Source organism: Cibotium barometz, chromosome 15 (genome assembly GCF_041138505.1).
Source record: "Cibotium barometz isolate CiBa-2024 chromosome 15, ASM4113850v1, whole genome shotgun sequence".
NCBI lineage: Eukaryota > Viridiplantae > Streptophyta > Polypodiopsida > Cyatheales > Cibotiaceae > Cibotium > Cibotium barometz.
Window position 1 is genome coordinate 32,007,031 of NC_141060.1, and position 20,482 is coordinate 32,027,512.

General features: G+C 43.2%; 1 protein-coding gene and 1 long non-coding RNA gene across 3 annotated transcripts in view; one reads left to right on the forward strand and one right to left on the reverse strand.

Annotated features, from left to right (window-relative positions):
- Positions 1-10,145: 10,145 nt before the first annotated feature.
- Positions 10,146-20,482, reverse strand: part of LOC147631177 (cytokinin hydroxylase-like) — a 91,896-nt gene continuing 81,559 nt past the window's right edge. The window contains exons 4-5 of the mRNA XM_086809501.1: positions 10,879-11,251; positions 10,146-10,600 (exon numbers count right to left, since the gene is read on the reverse strand). Of these exons, the coding sequence (XP_086665627.1) occupies positions 10,166-10,600; positions 10,879-11,251 (808 nt within the window). The 3' untranslated portion in view covers positions 10,146-10,165. The remainder of the gene's footprint in view (positions 10,601-10,878; positions 11,252-20,482) is intronic.
- LOC147631178 (uncharacterized) overlaps positions 10,500-20,482 on the forward strand; it is an 83,883-nt gene continuing 73,900 nt past the window's right edge. Inside the window, exons 1-2 of one of the 2 annotated variants that reach the window (XR_015267546.1) lie at positions 10,500-10,638; positions 10,857-11,068. This is a non-coding gene — a long non-coding RNA (uncharacterized LOC147631178). The remainder of the gene's footprint in view (positions 10,639-10,856; positions 11,069-20,482) is intronic. The other variant, XR_015267545.1, reaches the window with a different exon arrangement.

Consider the following 20,482-nt stretch of genomic DNA (forward strand, 5'->3'; position numbering starts at 1 on the left):
TTGAGAGATGCCAATCTCATCCAAAATTTCCTGCACCTGAGTTGCATCAAGCTGGTTCTTATTCATAAAGAAAGACACATGCTTCTCATTGATTTTTTGAAACTTCTTTTGATCCATCATCCCTTCCACTATTCTTTTTGGTACCAAATGACTATAATGCACTCCAACTTCGGAATGTACATTGGACTCTGGATGAAGTAAAGATCTACAAATAGAATAACATCATTGATTATACTAATGCCTACTTTCAAACAAATGACCTAATTAAAAAATAGTAATATATATGAAACAAGAGTCTACATTACCTCACAGCCTGTACTCACTTCTTCATCCCTCCAGTTCCAACTTTCATTTTCTCTATGTTGCTAAGTCGCCTTATCCTTTTACGTGGCCCTAATGTTGTGTCCTTTGTCCTCAAAGTATCGATCTTCTTCTCTAAGTCTTGAATTGTTTCTTTGTTTTCCATAAGCTTTTGGGCATACAACCCATTTAGTTGTTTTATTTTGGTAGTCTTCTTCCGTAGTAGTAAATCCCTCTATTGCTCTACAACTATTGCTTTTGCTTCCAAGTGTTGAGCGTGACCCAATAAACCCTGTCTACCATCACCTATGAAATGTAGTAGGTTAGTAATGTTGAAAAATGGAGGTGGTGCATTTGTAAATGGATCCTTGGGATATATTGATCCATCTAGCACAAGTCCAAATGGCAATCTCCATTATTCCTCCTTTGTTCTTTTTGCTCATGGGATAAATAAAATGTATTGTTGCATTTCTTCAGTGGTGGTGGTAGTACTCAGATTTTGTATGTCCACATGAAGATGGTAAGTATCATATCTTCTTGTTGCATTTCTTCAGTGGTGGTGGCTGGTACTCAGATTGTATGTCCACATGAAGATGGTAAGTATCATATCTTCTTCTTTGTGTGTCATTTCTACTATTGTTACTGAGTACTTGATTGTCTCCATGTGTTGATGTTGGATTAATTGCAATCCCCAAATTAGGATTAATGTTCTCATTTGCAAAGCTAGTGTTCTATGTCGCCATTTTTAAAGATTAGCGAGTTAAAAGGGGAATTAGCTCGATCAGTAAAAGGACGTTTTTGGAAGAAAAAAACCCATAGGCACGATTAATTGGAATCCCCAAATTAGGATTAATGTTCTCATTTGCAAAGCTGGGATTCTCTGCCGCCATTTTTAAGATTAGTGAATTGAAAGGGAATTAGCTCGATTAGTAAGGACATTTTAAAAAAAAATCACCACGAGCACAAAATTATTTTTTGACAGATGAATCATTGAAGCTTCCATACATAACTACCTCAAATCTATGAAATCTCATTTTGACAAGGTTTACGTGCATCCAATCAAATATTCAAGAGAAGTGAACCATTGAAGCTACATTTTTACATTATGAATGTGGCCACCTCAGAAAACTAATTGAAAGTAGCAATATTCTATGCATATTTTAATGTATGGAAAATATTTATTATAATATTAAAAATAGATAAAAATGAGTTAAAATAAAAATTTAGATATTTTTTAGACCTTTCGATTATCTATCTCTAAGCTAAGCTGGCACTTCTTAGAGGGCCCAAAATTGAGTCCAAGTTTCTCCTAATAGCTGACACAAATCTGCTCAGATTCTTCGTCTAAGCGAAGCTGGCACTTCTTAGAGGACCCAAAATTAAGTCCAAGTTTCTCCTAATGGCTACACAGATCTGCTGAGATTCTGCCTCTGAAAGCCTCATGATGTCTCTAGTTAGAAATGAGTCCTCTAGGATTCTCTACTATCCTCTAGCATTAGCTGGCCTTATGCCACATCCATAGGGTCTCCATGGTCCCTTTCTTGACCCTCATATGACCTTCTGCTGAGACTGAAGTAGACTAGATTCTGCCTTAGTAATCTAACACATAACTGGTTGACTCACAGGCCTATACTAAAACAGAATCTTCCTCAAGTGTCCTCTAGCATCTGCACGCCCTCAAGCTACAATAATCTCAACAAGATATCACATTGTTAGCTCCCTGTAGGCTCACAACTGACTCTAATCACATTGTCCTCTCAACGATGGGGCTAAAGTGACTCAGCTAACGGAGGATTCTTCTCTTTTGCGTCCGCTGAGACCTCAAGACACTCTGAGCTCTCAAACCACACTAGTATCCATCGTTTTAAATACTTAGCACTGCTGATGACAGCAGCTTCATCACAGCTGCCACCACAGAAATATCACCAGGCATCTAACCCTTTAGATTGCTAATAGCTATCAATCCCCAGACTATGAGACCTTATACAAAACTACCCCCCTTCAAACCAGACAAACTAAAGCAAAGCCAATACACCCTTAGTTGACATATCGACACACCTAACTAACATTGTACCTTCCAAACAAATTCTAACTAAGTCAAAACCGGTTAAGAATCTGTCTCACCAGTCATCATATTGACACCCTTAGGGGTTCACCTCCTCAAACTCTATCAAATCAACTCATTCGTCACAGCACAAACCTTAAAACACAAGACTTTACCATCATTCACTACTCTTCTGCTGACATGAACCAAACACTTTAATTTCATAAGATAGGCAAAAACATATCATTGTCTCAATAACCCTAAGACTTGGGTTCAAACAAAATATGAAAACACCGAGAAAACATAGAGATTCTTCAAGAACCAACATCAAAATTCTCTGTAGCCAAACACTACAGGTCTCCACCTTCAAATACAACAATAAACAATTAAGCAAAACGTTAATCTAGTCCAAGTCTCTAACATAGCTGCATCTCAAGGATCTTAGGGAACACACCTCCTACAAGAATGTTTACTTCTTGTGCACTCTCTGCTCTAGACGACTCCATGCTTCCTCACACTGGACTATCCCTCTATCTGCAAAATTTCCACAACTAGATGAACTCTAGCCTGCTAACTGCAACCAAACAAGATTGACCTGTAGAAACTCACTTCTTGCAGTCTCGACTCTAGTGGTCTCTCAAGCCCACCCCCTTGCATCTCTCCTATCAAAAGAACTCAATTTCCCTCTTTAGGCACATCGTCACCTTTGTTTGTTCCAAAAACCTGTGCGGCCCATCTCCTTGGGATCACCATACTTTTTCCTTTTTGATTTCTTGCACCTCCACCTATATATTTGGATGCCACATCCTCCAAACCCATTTAATTTACTTTTCCCTACCTCTCTCGTCAAATACTCACAGGCACCCAGTCAGCTTAGTGTTGTGCCTATATCAAAGGGCACAACCCAACCAGGCTTCTTGTTAGCCCTTTATTTAGTTCCTGCATTCACAGATATCCCAATGCCATCACATGATTTAGAACCTCTTCCTAGCCCGAGTGCTTCCATTTGGCATTCATCCCACTCCCCAAAAGCATCAACATCTATAAGAGAAACATTACTAAATTGCCCGTCCATACGACCTCCAAGAACCTAGAGTAAAGAAATCTCATCAAAAGAATCTTCAAAAACATGATGATTACCCGCTAGTATAGAGCTATAGGTCTTCTCAAACCATTCTTTCTCCTGCAAAATAGATTTAGCATAGACACCATCCTTCTACCTACTCTTTACAACATCTACACCTTGGGTCTACTCCCAATAATCAACATCCTGTATGCAATCACTCATCACAGCCACTTGGCTGAATACTCACATAGCCTATACCTATAGGCCCAACATCATCTACAATAATATCCCCATCATCCACTTCAAAGCAGGTCGCATCAATATTATTCAAAAGAGTATCAACAAAACACAAGGAGCATCTTGTAGTTCGCTCGCATCTAGCATTCACAACAAACCCAAACCCTAACCCTAACAATATAGCCAGTGATGTATAGCCACATGCCTTGCATCATCACCTGAGAGTAGGCACCACTTCTAAAATAAATTTAGATGCCCGCTTCACAGCACCATCTTCCTCTAGTTCTCTTTCTAAAAACACACAGTCAGCATCCTTCAAACCTGTATTTACCTCCTTTGAAAGCATATCAACAGTCAGCTCTCCAAGACTCCATGAGCATCATCACATTTATCTTCTATTATTGACTTAAACAAACTCTAATCCAAATCAATTTCCTCGTCTAACCCATTCAAAGACTTTGTGACTTCCATAGTAACTCCAGCCATATCCACATCGTCAAACTATCTCAGGGGTTGCACCCGATCCCTATCAACATTAAAAAACTCTGACACAACAAGATTCAAACCGCCAACTTGTTCAGCTAACCTTTGAATTTTTTGATGTAGTCCATTCTGCCTCTACCTAGTTCCTCAACCCTTGGCGCTTCCATAAAGGTCTCCCACTGTACATGTAGATTCATTGGCAAAGCTTCCAACACAAGTCTGCTGCTTTCCTCTCCTTTCTTGCCAACTCCTTCTTCCTCAGTATCTTCCTCTATTGCTCAGTTGCTATTCTCACAGCTTCAACAAAGGTTCTTGGATCTTTCAATTCCACCTTCACTGTGATGCTCTCATGCAACACACCAATGAACTTGCCCTTTTTTAGAAAATCAGGTGGTACCTGATTATCACCCAAAGCTTTTAGAAGCTTTCTCCAAATAGCCTCAAACCTACCAAACCAAAACAGACATCTCTTCATTCTCTCCTTGATTCAGCCTACAAAGTTCTCTCCACAAGTCTTCTGGGCTGTCAGCTTTCCCATACTTTCTCTTCAAGGCTCCCTTCAACCTGTCCCAGCTTTCCCTACTATCAACATCCATGGCCTCATATTCAAACCATTCTCTGGCTTCATCTTCTAACAACAAGTATGTCATCCTCAGCTTATAAGCATCATCATCTCTACCATTTCCTAAAGCCACCAATTCAATCCTTCTCAAGAATTGGGTGACATCCTCACCCTTCTATCCTTTGAACACCTCATATCCAAAATCAGCAATTGGTAAAGCTACATATTCATTGGCAAAGCTGTCACCACAAGCCTGCTTGCTTTCCTCTCCTTTCTTGCTAGCTCCTGCTTCCTCAGTCTCCTCCTCCATTGCTCAATTGCTATTCTCACAACTTCAACAAAGGTTCTTGGATCTTTCAATTCCACCTTTACCGTGATGCTCTCATGCAACACACCAATAAACCTGTCCTTTTTTCAAAAAATCAGGTGGTTCTCGATTCTCACCCAAATCTTTCAGAAGCTTTCTTCAAATAGCCTCAAACCTGCCAAAACCAAAATAGACATTTCTTCATTCTCTCCCTGATTTAGCCTACAGAGTTCTCTCTACAAGTCTTCTAGGATGTCAGCTTTCCCATACTTTCTCTTCAAGGTTCCCTTCAACCTATCCCAACTTTCCCTGTTAGCAGCCATGGCCTCATATTCAAACCATTCTCTAGCTTCGTTTTCTAACAATAAGTCTGCCATCCTTTGCTTATAGGCATCATCATCTCTACCATTGCCTAAAGCTACCAATTCAGTCCTCCTCAAAAACTGGGTGACATCCTCACCCTTATGTCCTCCGAACATCTCATATCCAAACTCAACCATTAGTCCTGAGTTAACCAACAAGTGGACTCCAAAACCTACTGACTAAATCTCTAAATAAAATCCTTCTGATCCCTAGTGGGGGCACCAAATGATGTGTGGGGCTGGGTGATGGCCTCTATACACCACCAACAAAGCACACAAGAAGAAAACACTATGGGATTAGAACTGGGAAACACTAGAATCCCAGCTCTAAGGGCACCAACTAGACCTGCAAACAACTGTCCCCATCCCTCTTACGCCTATATATTTGGATGCCACATCGCTTTTTACCAGCTTGGATTGACTTCACACCTTCATATGTACGTTACATCCATCTATACACTAGGTTTGGGAGGGGCCAGGAATTCCCACACACCGTCTTATAAAAGATAAAAGTGCAAAGTATCTTATAAAAGATAAGTGTCCATTCGAGTGGGTAAGATGGCAAAGTATCTTATAAAAGATAAGTGTCCATTCGAGTGGGTAAGATGGCAAAGTGCCTTATGGTAGGTCGGGCAAGTGAAACCATGTTAACTAATGAAGTGTATAATAAATAATAAACTTTTATTTGAAGTTAAGTATGTGATATTTTATTTCTTGAAAAGATGCAAATTTCTTTCTTAGTTGAATCTACATAAGTTCTAGAATTTTATTTCAGATGTGAGAGAGAGAGAGAGAGAGAGAGAGAGAGAGAGAGAGAGAGAGAGAGAGAGAGTACAAAAATGATGGAAAGCACACATGGTTAGAGTTTCATGACAAAAGCAATCTAGAGATATATATTATGGAAAATTATATAATCTTCTTAGTAGTCATGCTCTTTTTATTGTTGAAGTAGTCACACTTGTTTTGTTGTTAAAGTAGTGAAGAGTTGAGGATTTAAATTTTTAAACTTTTTTCTTTTTTTTTACCGGTATACTGATTGTTTTGGGGTCAAGTAGAGTAGGTAGGCTATGCATATGGTAGTGCTTACCATCTCCTCTAACTATACCTATATGTCTTTTATGGGAAGGGCATATTGCCCTATTGACCTACTCGTCTTCTTGATAGTGGCCTTGTCCTTGTAAGATTTTTAAATACTTATAACATCACAATGCTAATGAGGCTATGGTTGATGATAGCTAATGATACGCTTAACTTTTTAAGGTGTTAAACTAGTTTGCATAGGACTCTTGAGTTTTAAGGTGTTAAACTAGTTTGCATAGGATGTTTGAGTTTCTACTTTTTCATATGTATATCCTTTAATGTACAACCTTGATAAATACTTAATCACTTAATGACTAAAGTCATAATCATACTTGTAAAGGTAACTCACGACTTTATGAAGCACATTTAATTTACTAATGTAGTGGAAAAGGCTAGCTAGAGTTGTAGTGCCTTACCCCTAAAAAACTATTTGAAGTATTACTTTTGGTGAAAAGTAATAAATATAGAACCCTTTAATCTTGAGGTGTTATTTGTATGCTTACATGTAATTTGTGGGAAGGATATTGTACCTTTATGAGATGCTCTTAAACCTTTTGAGGAATGAATAGATCCTACTCACAGTATTAACTAATAAGCTTTTGGTTAGCTCTTACATATGCTCTACAAAGTAGCATTGTTTTTTAGTTTAAGATTACTATAAAGAATGTCAATATTTGGTTTGGCTAAATGGATACTTATAGCATAATGGCTAAATGACTACTTATGCCTAAGTGATGGGTTCCCATTATGGAAAGGCCCATGGAGCTATATGGAAAAGCTCATAATATATATATATATATATATTGGGAATAATAGTTATATATATTACTATTAACAAAGGAAGCCCTTTATAAAAAGTCCTCCTACATCCCTTCTCTTAGATACATCAGATTTTGAAGCCAACTGACCACTCTAAACATTTAGAGAGCTTCCAATTCACTATTAAGTAATCTGCATATAAGGTCCCACCTTTCATCTTCCCAAACAAAAGAAGAGTGTCCCCATAAGATGTGATACCCTAGTTGTATACAAGCAACCATCATGGCTTCAGAAGTGCAACCCTTAGGAGATTGCTTCTCCAAGACCTCTCCACTTGACCAAATCTTCACAATTGGTCTAGTTCCCAAGGGGTTCTCAATAAAGTCCACAAAGGTATAGACAGGCTACTTCTCTTTCAGGTACCACCTTCTTGTTTTTGGCCCAAACTTAGGTTGCTTTACTTTCACATTAAGCCCTGAATATCCTTGCATGATGACAACAGTTAGGATGGCCTAGTATGTACAAGACTTTGCCAATCTGTAAATAAGATAATCTAATCCCAACCTGAAGGGCCTGAATTAGCTGTACTACAACAACATCATTCAATTTATTGGCACAATATACTGACCAACACATATGAACACATTTATACATTAGTTCTAGCACATAATATACTGACCACCACATATGAACACATTTATACATTAGTTCTAGAACACTACCCCAAGACTAGTCTCTTTCTGAAAAGTATATTGTTTCTAGAATTCCAAATCTCCCACAAGCAATAGAATCTAATTATGTTAAATACTAAATCTACAGCTTTATCAGTGCCAGCAGCTACGACCAGTCTAACCATGACCCAATCCCCCCAAAGCCCTTGCACCCCTATGTTGCTTGAGACCCATTTCCCAATTCTACCCCATACCCCTCTAATAGTTGGACACTCCCAGAAGGCATGCCTCCCATCCTCCAGAGCAGTTTTGCACTTAGGACAACAAATCAGAAGTGAAATTTCTTTGTGGTAACTTAAGCCCTATAGGAAGATCCCCCATGCAAACCCTCCACAAAGAATACTTGGGCTTTCACTGGAATGTTTGGTTCCCAAATAATTTTCCACCTCTTTCTCTAGATACTAGCATTCCATCAACAACATAAGGTTAAAGAATATTTTATGTCAAGCCTAGGCATGCAACCATAGTGAATGCTTGTTTGGCTTACTATACATTTGTTTAGTTTTATGACGTAACAAGAATATGGAGTATAAGTACTTTGAATGACTTCAACCATGTACATTTTAGATAGTGATAACATGTGTAAAGCATTGAATAATACAAAGTATAGTACTTTTGATGACTTTAACCTTGTGCATTTTGGATAGTGATAACATGTGTAAATCATTGAATAATATATCTTTTATGGTTAAAGTTTTAGCTAAGATGCTATATCCACAGTCAACTAGAAAATCACCTTTGCATGAAACTTTCCACATAACATGATTATACTTTCGCACTTATGGGTAGTGCACCCGACTAAGTCATGCCCCCCATAATTGTTTGCTTACTCCACTTATGGGTAGTGCACCCGACTAAGTCATGCCCCCCATAATTGTTTGCTTACTCCACTTAAGGGTAGTGCACCTGACTAAGTCATGCCCCCATAATTGTCTGCTTACTCCACTTACAAGACTAATGTATTTTGTACCACTTGCCCTTAAAAATAATAAACAAACAATAAATTTACTTGATTGATTTATGTGGATGCTATAGAACAATGGAATATTATGTACCTAGATAAGTGGATAATTTATGTCTTTGTTCTCTCTATTTACTATTTCAATAGTTGTTACACTATGTTAACTCTATTTACTATTTTAATAGTTGTTATGCTATGTTAATAATATTAATGATCCCAAGTTTGCAATGTCACAAAATCACATGGAATATTGTGCTCGCATTTTGAAGTGGGACAAGTCCATGATGTGTACCTTTGCATTTACAAACATATGGTTCTAACTATTTCTAGTTTTGGTGGTTCAAGTACATTCCTTTGCCCACTTACATGACAGTTCCATAATAGTGAAGCTTTGGTCCCCCCTCATGCTATCAAAAGTTTCATGTGTGTTTTATTTGGTTGTATTAGCAAATCTGTTTGGAGTTGTGTACTTAGTTCTAGTTGACTTATAATGTTATCAATAACCTTTTGTTCACTTATAGCTTTTGTAAGTCATGATCAGTGATTATACTACTTTCAATAGCAATGTACAAATTTCAATTTTATTTGTATTAGTTGACCTAACTTTTGTCTTTTAATGTTTGCATTCTAATTAGACAACAATAATTATGTATGTATATCCATATGTATACCTTGCAATCTTGCTCATGACATGCATGTTCTAATACATGAGTGTTAGTGGCTCCCCAAGTTATGCATGTTAGTGGTTCTCTAAGTTCCTGGTTGACATCAAATTTGTGGAGCTTTGCTATTACATCTTTGAACTTTTTTTGTACTAAACAAGTTTCTCTCAAGGAACAGATTCATACTTGTCTTCTCTAACTCTAGTACCTATTGTAGATGTTTGGGGTTATATTTTTGTTAGCTATTGACTGACTATTAGATAGGTATAACATTGATTTAGATGAGCTGTCCCCATCAAGCATTTGGGGAAGAGAGAGAGAGAGCGAGAGAGAGAGTGAGAGAAAGGGAAGACGAGACGAGACGAGACCGCTTAACGTCGACTTTTTTGATTTAAAGAAACCAATCGAACGAGAGAGAGATTACATACTTAACGAGACGAGACCGCTTAACGTCGACTTTTTTTTTGATCTAAAGAGACCAATCAATCGACGGAGAGAGAGAGATTACATACTTAACGCTTGTTCTTGAAACACGTCATAGTCTACGAAGAATGACACACGCCTTACGGAAGGACATGATCAGTATGACAGCACACCGTGCCACACGAAACTCAGCGATCTAGCCTGCGAAGAATGACCGGAGCGCCGAAGCGAGGTCGGAGGGTGAGCTCGGAGGCGGGGCAGTGGCGATAGTTGGGAGATACGTCCAGCTTGAACCTCTGCAGCACCATAGCGACCACCAGCTTGGCCTCCATGAGTGCCAGGTTCTGGCCCACACAGCTCCGAGGGCCTTGCAGAAAGGGCATGTATCCAATCGAGCCCTTCTTACACGCCTTCCCCACTCCACGTGCAAACCGCTCTGGATTGAACTCGTGCGCATCCTTCCCCCATATTTCCTTGTCATGATGTATGGCCAGTATGGGGATGGTGAATGCCATGCCCTTCGGTATGTCCATGTCGCCGAGCTTCATGTCGCCCAGCGCTGCCCTCAATGTTATTGTCACAGGTGGATACAACCGCAAGGTTTCACTGAGTACGGCCTCCAGCTGCATGCCATACATACACATCCATCAAGACAATTCAGGTAATTTTTTCTTTTCTTTCTTAGAATGTATAGATCATACATGCATGACATGCATTCATACATGTCAAGATATCTGAGGTAACTTCTTATCTGATTTTAGACGTATATTTCACCTCTCAGGTAGTTTGTTTTTAGAGATATTTTTCATGTATGCATTATTGGGGAATGCAAGATACATGGCTGAATTTGATGATCGTTTCTTGTATGCATGATGTCAGAAAAGTCTTGCATAGCAATTACCGTTTTCATTCGAGAGAGAGAGTCTGCCTTTGGTGGACTACTCCCACATAATTCAAAGACCTCGACCCGAGCACGCTCTTGCCACGATGGATATTCGGCCAATAGGAGACTTGTCCATGTTAGGAGCTTTGCAGTGGTGTCGTGGCCAGCAAAGAATATCGTTTTGCACTCATCAACAATCTGCTGAATGGTAAGTTGTGATATTTTCTCGTCCACCGCTACAGGTTCATCCCCTTTCATTAGTAAACCCAGAAAATCTGTTTGACATAGTTTCTGTCCTCTGTCCTTTCGCTCTTGAATGAGTTGGCGGATGTTACGGTCTATACGTTTCTTAACCTTACGCATTTCTCTGAAAGAAGCAAAGGGAAGAAACCTGCAAAAAACAAGGGTCAGTGTATATTAATGCGGGAAATTATGTTTAGTGTATGCATACCACCTGCAAATATCCATAAGACCAACTCTTAAGGCCCAAACAAGTGTGCACATGTGCATCCATAGGGGTATCTAGCCATCCCGATCCCGTGGACATTCACTTAGAAAATACTAGGCATTGTCCAGGCAACAAAACAATGTCACACAAATTTTAAAAATGTCCAAGCAAGCATCGATGATGCATATGCACATGTAAACTTGGATAGTCACCCATCTAATCTCTTCCATAATAGTCCTTGGCCATGGAGTAAATCCCATGTACATGGCCAGAGCGTACAAATCCTACGGACCCTGCCCAGTGCATCCAAAGACGATCTCTATGGGCTCCACCGGAGATCCCTTTATAATCCTATCATGTTCTGGATCTCCGTCACGGGCCTTGCCAAGAGTTTAGATACATGCTTGTAGGATTAATCAAGATAATCATATACCACATGATCCGAGAATTTAGGGTTTGTGACACCAAAAATCAATGTGCCTAACAGTCTCACTGAACAATCATAGAATCATTCATTCAAAATTGGTGAAAACACAAATGCTTCACTACCACCAATCAAAACCACGAGCAATCCAAAACATAAGTCTCTTTCTTGTATCAGATTTCCCAAAATCAAGTCGCTCACCTCAGGTTAATTAGTGACTTGTGAGCCTTAGCCTTATAATCAGTCTGCTTTTGCTAATCTTTGTGTGAAAATATACCCAAAGTGGTATTTTATCCAGCCCAAAAGGGCGTGTTTTTTTTGGCATATATTTGTCTTGATTCTTCTGGCCGACAACCATCCCTGGCCGACCAGCACCCCTTCAACATATATATAAAAAAGCCTCATCATTTACGAAATTATCTGAAGATCATCGCACATGATCAGCTCAGCACGTCCAACGCTTCAGTAGCCGGTGCTTTGCTCTAACCAATATTGCATCAACGAATACTTCAACTAACGCAACCAGCAACTGTTGACTCCAATCAATACGTCATAACTGCACCAATCGAGTGAACCTTCATCAGCACATCGTTGATCATCATCATCTTGCTGGTGCATGGCTCCCCTACTTGCACATCATATGATAGCAGCTATGCGGCTGTATCTGTCAAAATATGTAGCGGAGATGATAACAAAATCTGAGACCACAAGAGCAAGTAGAGTGCAGAAAATAGACAGCACAAGAGAAGGAGAGAGATAGGCGTGTAACTCTTCTCTATACACAAGATCCCGCAATGAAAAGACGATACAATGAGTGGGGAGCCATGAGGCCATTTTATATGGCCCCATATATGCAGTCGGCCTGCAGTAGGGACAGTCGACAAGACAAAAAATGTCCACAACCAGTGAATATAACTAGTCGGCCAGCTTCTCAGGGTCGGCCCTCACATGTGTGGAGTCGGCCAGCAGCAAAGAGAATCTGGGACTGCCTGTGACCAGTCAGCCAGCATTTGGTACAGCCGACAGGTCCAATACTGCCTCCCATACCCTGGAAAAATGGGAAAAAATTACGGGGAGTGAGGAAAAATGATAAAACACCTACAAAGGGCGGGCACACCCACAACAGAGGCCTTGGTATCTGATAAAGACAGGAGATGACTTCTAACACCCCCTCTCAGCTCCTGGCTATGAAATCAACCCTAGGGAGCTGGAGTGCCGCCTGAGCATAGCCTGAGGTAGAGACTTCGTGAAGAGGTCCGCCGCATTGTCCTCCGTCGAACAATAAAGTAGCAAGATGTCACCAGCCAAGATGTTCTCACGTACAAAGTGATACTGTATCTCTCTGTGCTTGGTCCGGGCATGGAAGACCGGCGGGTTCCGAGCAATAGCTATACAACTCTGGTTATCACATTGGATGACTGTGGGATCCTTCTGTGGAAACCCAATCTCGCCTAGCAGCCTCCGCAGCCACACAACCTCGCAAGCAGTACCACAAGCAGTCCGGTACTCTGCCTCTGTCAAAGATAGGGCAATAGTTGGCTGCCTCTTACTGCTCCAAGAAAGTGCTCCTGAGCCGAGGGTAAAACTGTAACCTGAAGTGGATCTCCTCGTGTCTTGATCTCCTCCCCAATTTGAGTCACTCCAACCTTGGAGTCTGACTCCATCCCCTCCTGTGTAAAAGAGTCCTAGATCCTTCGTACTCTGCAGATACTGCAAGATCCGCAATCCTGCGTCCCAATGAGACTTCAATGGTGTCTGCATAAAAGAGCTCAACAGCCCCACAGAGAAGCTCAAGTCCAATATGGTGTTCAGCAACCAGATCAATGAACCAACCAACTTCCGATACTGCGAGGCATCAACTGGCTCACAAGGATCATTAACAGTTAACTGAAGTGGAGTAAGCCTAGGTCGGTCATCTCAAACTTCTTTGACAAGGCAGCCTTCGTCATGCCAATGTGCTCCACATGACCACCGGGGAGAATGAGATCATCCACATAAAGGATGATAATCGTAACCATGCCGCGTTCCCGAAAGAGATACAGGTTGGAATTTGCAACTGATCTCTGAAAACCAGTTCGAACAAAGAAGGAATCAATCTTCTGATTCCAAGCCCTGGGAGCCTGCTTAAGACCATACAAGGCCTTACGTAACCTGTAAACCATCCCTTTAGATCCTGGAACAACAAAGCCTGGAGGCTGCTTAACATACACCTTCTCCTGCAGGTCACCATTAAGGAACACAGACTTTACATCCATTTGATACACTGGCCACCTCTGAGAAGAAGCAAGGGCAAGAACGGTCTGAATCGTGGTCCTCTGTGCTGTCGGTGCAAAGGTATCCTCGTAGTCGATGCCTGGCCACCACTGATCATAACCTTTAGCCACAAGTCCGGCTTTGTGTTTGTCCACAGACCCATCTGACGCATATTTGGTCTTAAAGACCCATTTGACACCAATGACTGATCGTTTCGACGGCCTCGGTACCAACTCCCATGTTTTGTTCTTCTCGATATGGCATCAAGTTCCACCTGCATGGCTTTCCTCCAAGTATCCTGTGAAAGGGCTTCCTTAACGGAAGTGGGCTCCTTGTCCCGCATAATACGAGACATCAGAGCATATTTTACCTGAAGAAGCTCCGCTATATTGCTTTTGTCGCAGACTCTGTGGTGCGATCTTGGAGGACCGTCCTCTGTGGTCCACTCGGAGGGTAACTCTGTGACACTTGACTCCCGAAGGGTGTCCAACAACCACTTGGGTACTCGAACAGATTGTGGAGCCTCCTGTCGTTGCGGGGGCTCTACTCCAGCTGCGGGCTCAACCTCCTGTAGTACAGACTGAGGTCGATCGAGTGGGACAATGGTCTGGGAATCATCATCAGACTCTTCTGGATCTCCAAGAAGTGGCGACTCCTTGACAGTGAATACTGGAACATGCTCATCAAAAACCACATCCCGGCTGACAACAATCTCATTCCTATCTGGATCATACAATCTGTATCCCTTGGAAAGAGAATTATACCCCACAAATATAAGCTTGTGGGATTTGGAGTCAAGCTTCCCCATTTGTTTCTTCGGAATGTACATACGCATCACTCCCAAAAACACGAAAGTGCGAGACATCAGGTTTCCTGCCAAAGTATGCCTCAAACGGAGTCATATTAGGTACTGAAGTCGTTGGAGACCGGTTGAGGGTATGGACAGCCGTTGCCATAGCCTCTTCCCAAAGTGGACGAGGAAGATCATGATGATCCAGCATGGTCCTGGCCATCTCCACCATAGTCCTGTTTTTGCGTTTTACAACTCCATTCTCTGAAGGCAATCCTGTATTGGCCAGTTCGCTCTTGATGCCATGATCTGCACAAAATCTGAGAAATACATTCGAGGAGAATTCACCCCCTTTGTCAGCCCTGAGAGTTTTTACCTGCAATCCAGACTCTTTTCCACCATCACGTACCAATCCTTGAACCGTGCAAAAGCTTGGTCCTTCTGTGAAAGAAAGTAGACCCATGTGAATCTGGTACAGTCATCAACAAGCAGCATAAAATAGAGAGATCCTCCCAGTGATGGTGTCTGCTGTGCTGAGGTCCACACAAGTTAGTGTGAATCAACTCCAATGGTTTTGAAGCCTGCTTGGAAGCCTTCTTCGGAAAGGATTCCCTGTGCTGCTTACCACGTATGCAAGAACTGCAACATCCTTGCCTGCTGCCAACATCTGGCAAGCCAACCACCATCTGGTCTCGGAAAGCTCGCCGGAAAGCTCGCCGCAGTGCATCCACGTTTAAGTGGCCAAAACGAAAGTGCCATAGATCTCCGACCTGAGAACCTGTCAATGAGGAGAGTGTAGAGAGCTTGTAGATACCATTCTCCACACCGCCTTCCCAAACAACCTGGGCAGTCTCACGGTCTCGTAGAGCAACTAAATGCTCCTCAAATTCCACCCAAAAGCCAGTCTTACATACTTCATGCACTGACAGTAGATGAAAACCAAGAGCAGGGACGTAAAGAACACGGGGGCATGCTTGCCCCCGTTGCCGTCGGGAATAATCTCCCCGGCCCTCACTGTGTATCGGAATGGTGGAGTTGTCGCCAATGAAAATGCGACCTGACTGTCGTTTCAGATTCAGAAAGAAGTCATGGGACGGAGTCATGCGCCTGGAAGCACCACTATCAAGAATCCATTCCTGGGTATCCTTTGCAGTGAAGCCAACTACCTCCTCGCTCGAAGACGATGAAGCATCGGAGTCCATCATCTCTAAGTGCACAAATGCAGGAGTCTTTGCAGCTGAGGCTGAAGAATCATTACTCTTCCCAGTCCGCTTAGGACACTTCCTCCAGTAGTGGCCTTTCTCGCCACAATCATTGCAGGACCACTCGGCCTTCAGTTTCTCTCGATCTGTTTCAGGCTTCTTCTCAGAAGATTTCTCCGGTGAAGCCTTCCCTTTGCCGCTCCTCCCAGGTAATGGTGCTGAGCCTGCCACTAGTAATCAAAGAGGAGTAGAAAGCGGAATACTGAGCAGGCAAGTGGGGCAGCAAAGTAATGGCCATATCTTCTGATGATATCTGCTTCCCAGTGTGGAGGACTTCCTGCTGAAGGGCCTATAGCTTGTTAATGTGCTCCCGCATCGTCGACGACTTTGCAGGGTTCATAACCCGTACCCGTATCTGCACTTCCAAGGAAATCCTCTTCATGGGCGATACCCTGTTATAAAGAGAAGCCAAGTGCTGCCATATGCCTCTGGCCAGCGTCATATGCTTTACGTGATTGATTACTTGTAGTGTGCAGTTGAGGAAGATAAATGACCGGACCCTGGTGTTGACACGATCCCACATCTGCGGTTCTTCTTCATTGATAGTAACTCCCCTTCCTCTGCTTCTGTCCATGGAACCCCAATAACGATGAAATCAGCAAGGTCATATGACTCCAGCACAGACTCCGTTATCACCTTCCAAATGCCATAGTTGCTCCCGTCCAACTGACGGTCCACTGGGAACATGGGGAGAGTTGGGATCTTCACATGCATCTCAGCCAACTCTAACAAATCTGCCATCACGGGGAAAGGGTAGGTGGGTGGGAAAAAAAACTTTAAACCTGCAAGTGGCTGTCCAGCAACTTAGCCCGCCTTCCATCTGCTACTTCTCTTCCCGTCCCTAACAGTCCACCAATCAGCAACGTAACAATCCCCCTCTTGCTCAGAAAACTCCCAAGATCTTTCAAGAGCCTAGGGCTCTGATACCATGTCAAAATACGTAGCGGAGCTGATAACAAAATCTGAGACCACAAGAGCAAGTAGAGTGCAGAAAATAGACAGCACAAGAGAAGGAGAGAGATAGGCGTGTAACTCTTCTCTATAGACAAGATCCTGCAGTGAAAAGATGATACAATGAGTGGGGAGCCATGGGGCCATTTTATATGGCCCCATATATGCAGTCGGCCTGCAATAGGGACAGCCGACAGGACAAAAAATGCCCACAACCAATGAATATCACCAGTCGGCCAGCTTATCTGGGTCGGCCCTCACATGTGTGGAGTCGGCCAGTAGCAGAGAGAATGTGGGACTGTCTGTGACCAGTCGGCCAGCATTTGGTATAGCCGACAGTTCCAATACTGCCTCCCATACCCTGGAGAAATAGGAAAAAATGGGAAAAAATTACGAGGAGCGAGGAAAAATGATAAAACACCTACAAAGGGCGGCGGGCACACCCACAACAGAGGCCCTTGTGTGTAAAAGACAGGAGTTGACTTCTAACAGTATCAACCAACACATTGATCATCGTCTTTACTATGCTGTTGCTGTTGGTGTCTGCAAATGCAGCACTCTCTACCTACAGCTATTGTCGGTCTTCTCCTCTGGATCTGCAGTATGTGTGCTTCTCATTCTTTGGAGCAGTACCTCACATCTGTAGCAGCATACGTCTACAGTACTTCATCGTTTTACATCTCTGCTACACATCACAGGGACAACAGCCCTCTCTGCTACACATTGTTGGGACAGCAGCCCTCTGCTCATTCGACACCGGCTGTGCTTCACCTCTCATATCAGAGGGTCTTGAACTAGATTTCATTTATTAGTATACATATCCTCACTCATCTTCTCCATGCTGTATTGATTTTCTCTGATCTCTCATACATCCGGTCTTTTCGTCTTTTTGCCCTCACATGGTATCATAGCTTTCGTGAGCAAAAGGAGTCAAGATCCTGAGAGCCTTTCAGCATGGATCGTCTACCCTCAATTCCAGAGGATGAGCTTGTTGATTCTCCGTACTCTGATTTAGATCACATGGAGGATGGGATTTCCTGGGAGAGTCGGAGATAACCGTCCTATTTATACCTACTCACCGTCTACACCGCTGGCATCTTGTCCTTCTTCTCCAAGCTTACCAAATTTTCCTTCTAGAGGGGGATACATGCCTATTGCCAGTGTCCAATACTGGACCTTGGCATTCAACCTCATCTGGAGAATCCTGCTGCTTAGTCTAGTCGACAGCTTGGACTTTGATATGAGATTTTCTCTCAGGGAGGATAGGTACCACCATGGTCGTCCTCCGGAGTACTATTGTCATCAACTTTGCCGGAGGCCGCATCAAGTTCGTATGTACCTTTGAGTGCTTATGTTCCTAATTCTACCTGGGGGTCTTCTTCTACAGCACAGGTTCAACATATGGTACCATCAAATACCCTCGATCCTTCGAATTATGTGAACCCGAATAGAGGAGGGTCTAGGAGCACGGTTCGCTCCCAGTTTACCAGTGTTGAAGGAGGTAACACTCTGTTCTCTTTTGGTTCACCTTCTATTCATGCTCCTAATGCATTTTGGAATACTGCTCATTCACAAGCACAAAACCCTCCCACCCAATCCATGTTTTTTCCTACTTGTGTTGGTATGCAGCCATTAGCAGCCGCACCTCCACAGGGACCTACGTATGGGTCTTACCTGCCATAGGGACCTCTCGGCACTTTACCTTCTGGCAGTGTGTTGCCACCCAGCATATCGGAGTATCAAATAGTTTACCAACCCATCTCAGGCACTATCTCTATTCCTGCATATGTGCCTCCTCAAGGTTTTCTGCCTCAGTCAGGTACTCCACTTGTGCAGAGTCCCCAACCTTATATTTCATCTTATGGAGTATCTGTCAGAATACGCAGCGGAGATGATGACAAGATTTGGAAACACTTGAGCAAGTGCAGAAAATAGGCAGCAATGGAGAGAGAGGACTCTATATACACAAGAAGAATCCCGAATACAAGACACAAGACTATGTGGCAAGGGGGCTGTGGGGCCTGTCACCATTTGGCCACCCAATTGGTCCACACGTGCTTTCTTATCATGTACATTGGACTGGTGTTCATGGCAGTTGTATATGCCGGGGATTGATGCCACTCATGTGATACTGAAACCAATCCCGTCAAGTGGGAATAGACTCCGTTGGACACCCACTCGCGTAATAGCACAACTTAAATATCACAATTTGAAATGGACAACTTAATAACAACTGAAAATTGAAATGAAATGAAATGTTGATAGATGGACACCAGCACTGGGGCCGGAACTGACCGACCCCCCCCTTAATATATGATATATTATTGGGAGTATTTAACAAATACAATGCTCCATGGGTTCAATGAACCAGATGATGTCCATGTACAACTGAGATGAATACAGTACCAACAAGAGGCTCGAAGTAGATGTTCGAAGGTGAGCGACCACTTGAGTGGTCCAGTCTCTACGGTCCTGTGCCTTCACTGGAATCCGTGGAGAGCACCCCACTGGTGTTCCAGGACCACGCACAAACAAGCGCTCCCATACTAACGCCTGGCTCTCCCGATCTCGGCACCTTTGGACCGTGGTTCTCCAAAAGCTTGGACTACCCGGCACCGAACGGGTGTTAGTGGTAGAAAGAGAATCCTTTATCAGATTTACAACAAAGTTCTTTACTTAAATTTGAATTCACTTACTTGTAGCTCGCAAATGGAAGACAAATACCCGAGGTGTCTGTGTGCAGCTACTCGAGGTGGACACCAGGACACAACAGCCAGTCAAGAAGGATGAGGAGTAGCTGCCTGTGGGGAAGGTGTAGCCACCTGAATTAGGGAGATGCCGCCTATGGAAGGGAGACACAACCGCCTGCAAAGGAGCACAACTACCTGCTGTGCAAGACACAGCCGCCTGTTGTGGAGGAGGAGGAGGCGTAGCCGCCTGCAAGGGAAAGATGAGGAGGCGCAGCTTGCTGTGGGAGGCGCTGCCGCCTGGAGAATGCAGAAGTCGCCTGCTGGCAGCCGCTTGTAGGGTGGCGCAGCTGCCTGTATGGGCAAGAGACACCCGGCTGCAGCCGCTTGTAGGGTGGCTGCAGCCGCCAGTTGAAGAGCAGCCGCCTGTGGTCGCGAGTGTGAGAGAGGCGCAATCGCCTGAAGGAAGCGCAGCTGCCTGAGAAGATGCTGAAACCACCTGCAGGAGCACAGCCGCCTGCTATGGCCGGTTGCAGAGGAGAGGGCAGCCTCACGCAGTTTGTAGAGGAGAGGAGACAACCGCCTGAATGGGAGGAGGAGCATGCGCAGCCGCCAGTTGAAGAGTACAGAAACCTATACGGGAGGAGGAGCATGCGCAGCCGCCAGCTGAAGAGTACAGAAACCTGTACGGGAGGAGGAGCATGCGCCGATGGAAGGAAACAGCCACCAGCTAGAGAGCATGCGCAGCCGTCTGTAGAAGAGGTGAAGGTGGCGCAGCGTGAGGAGGCGGCGTACAAAACGTCTTTG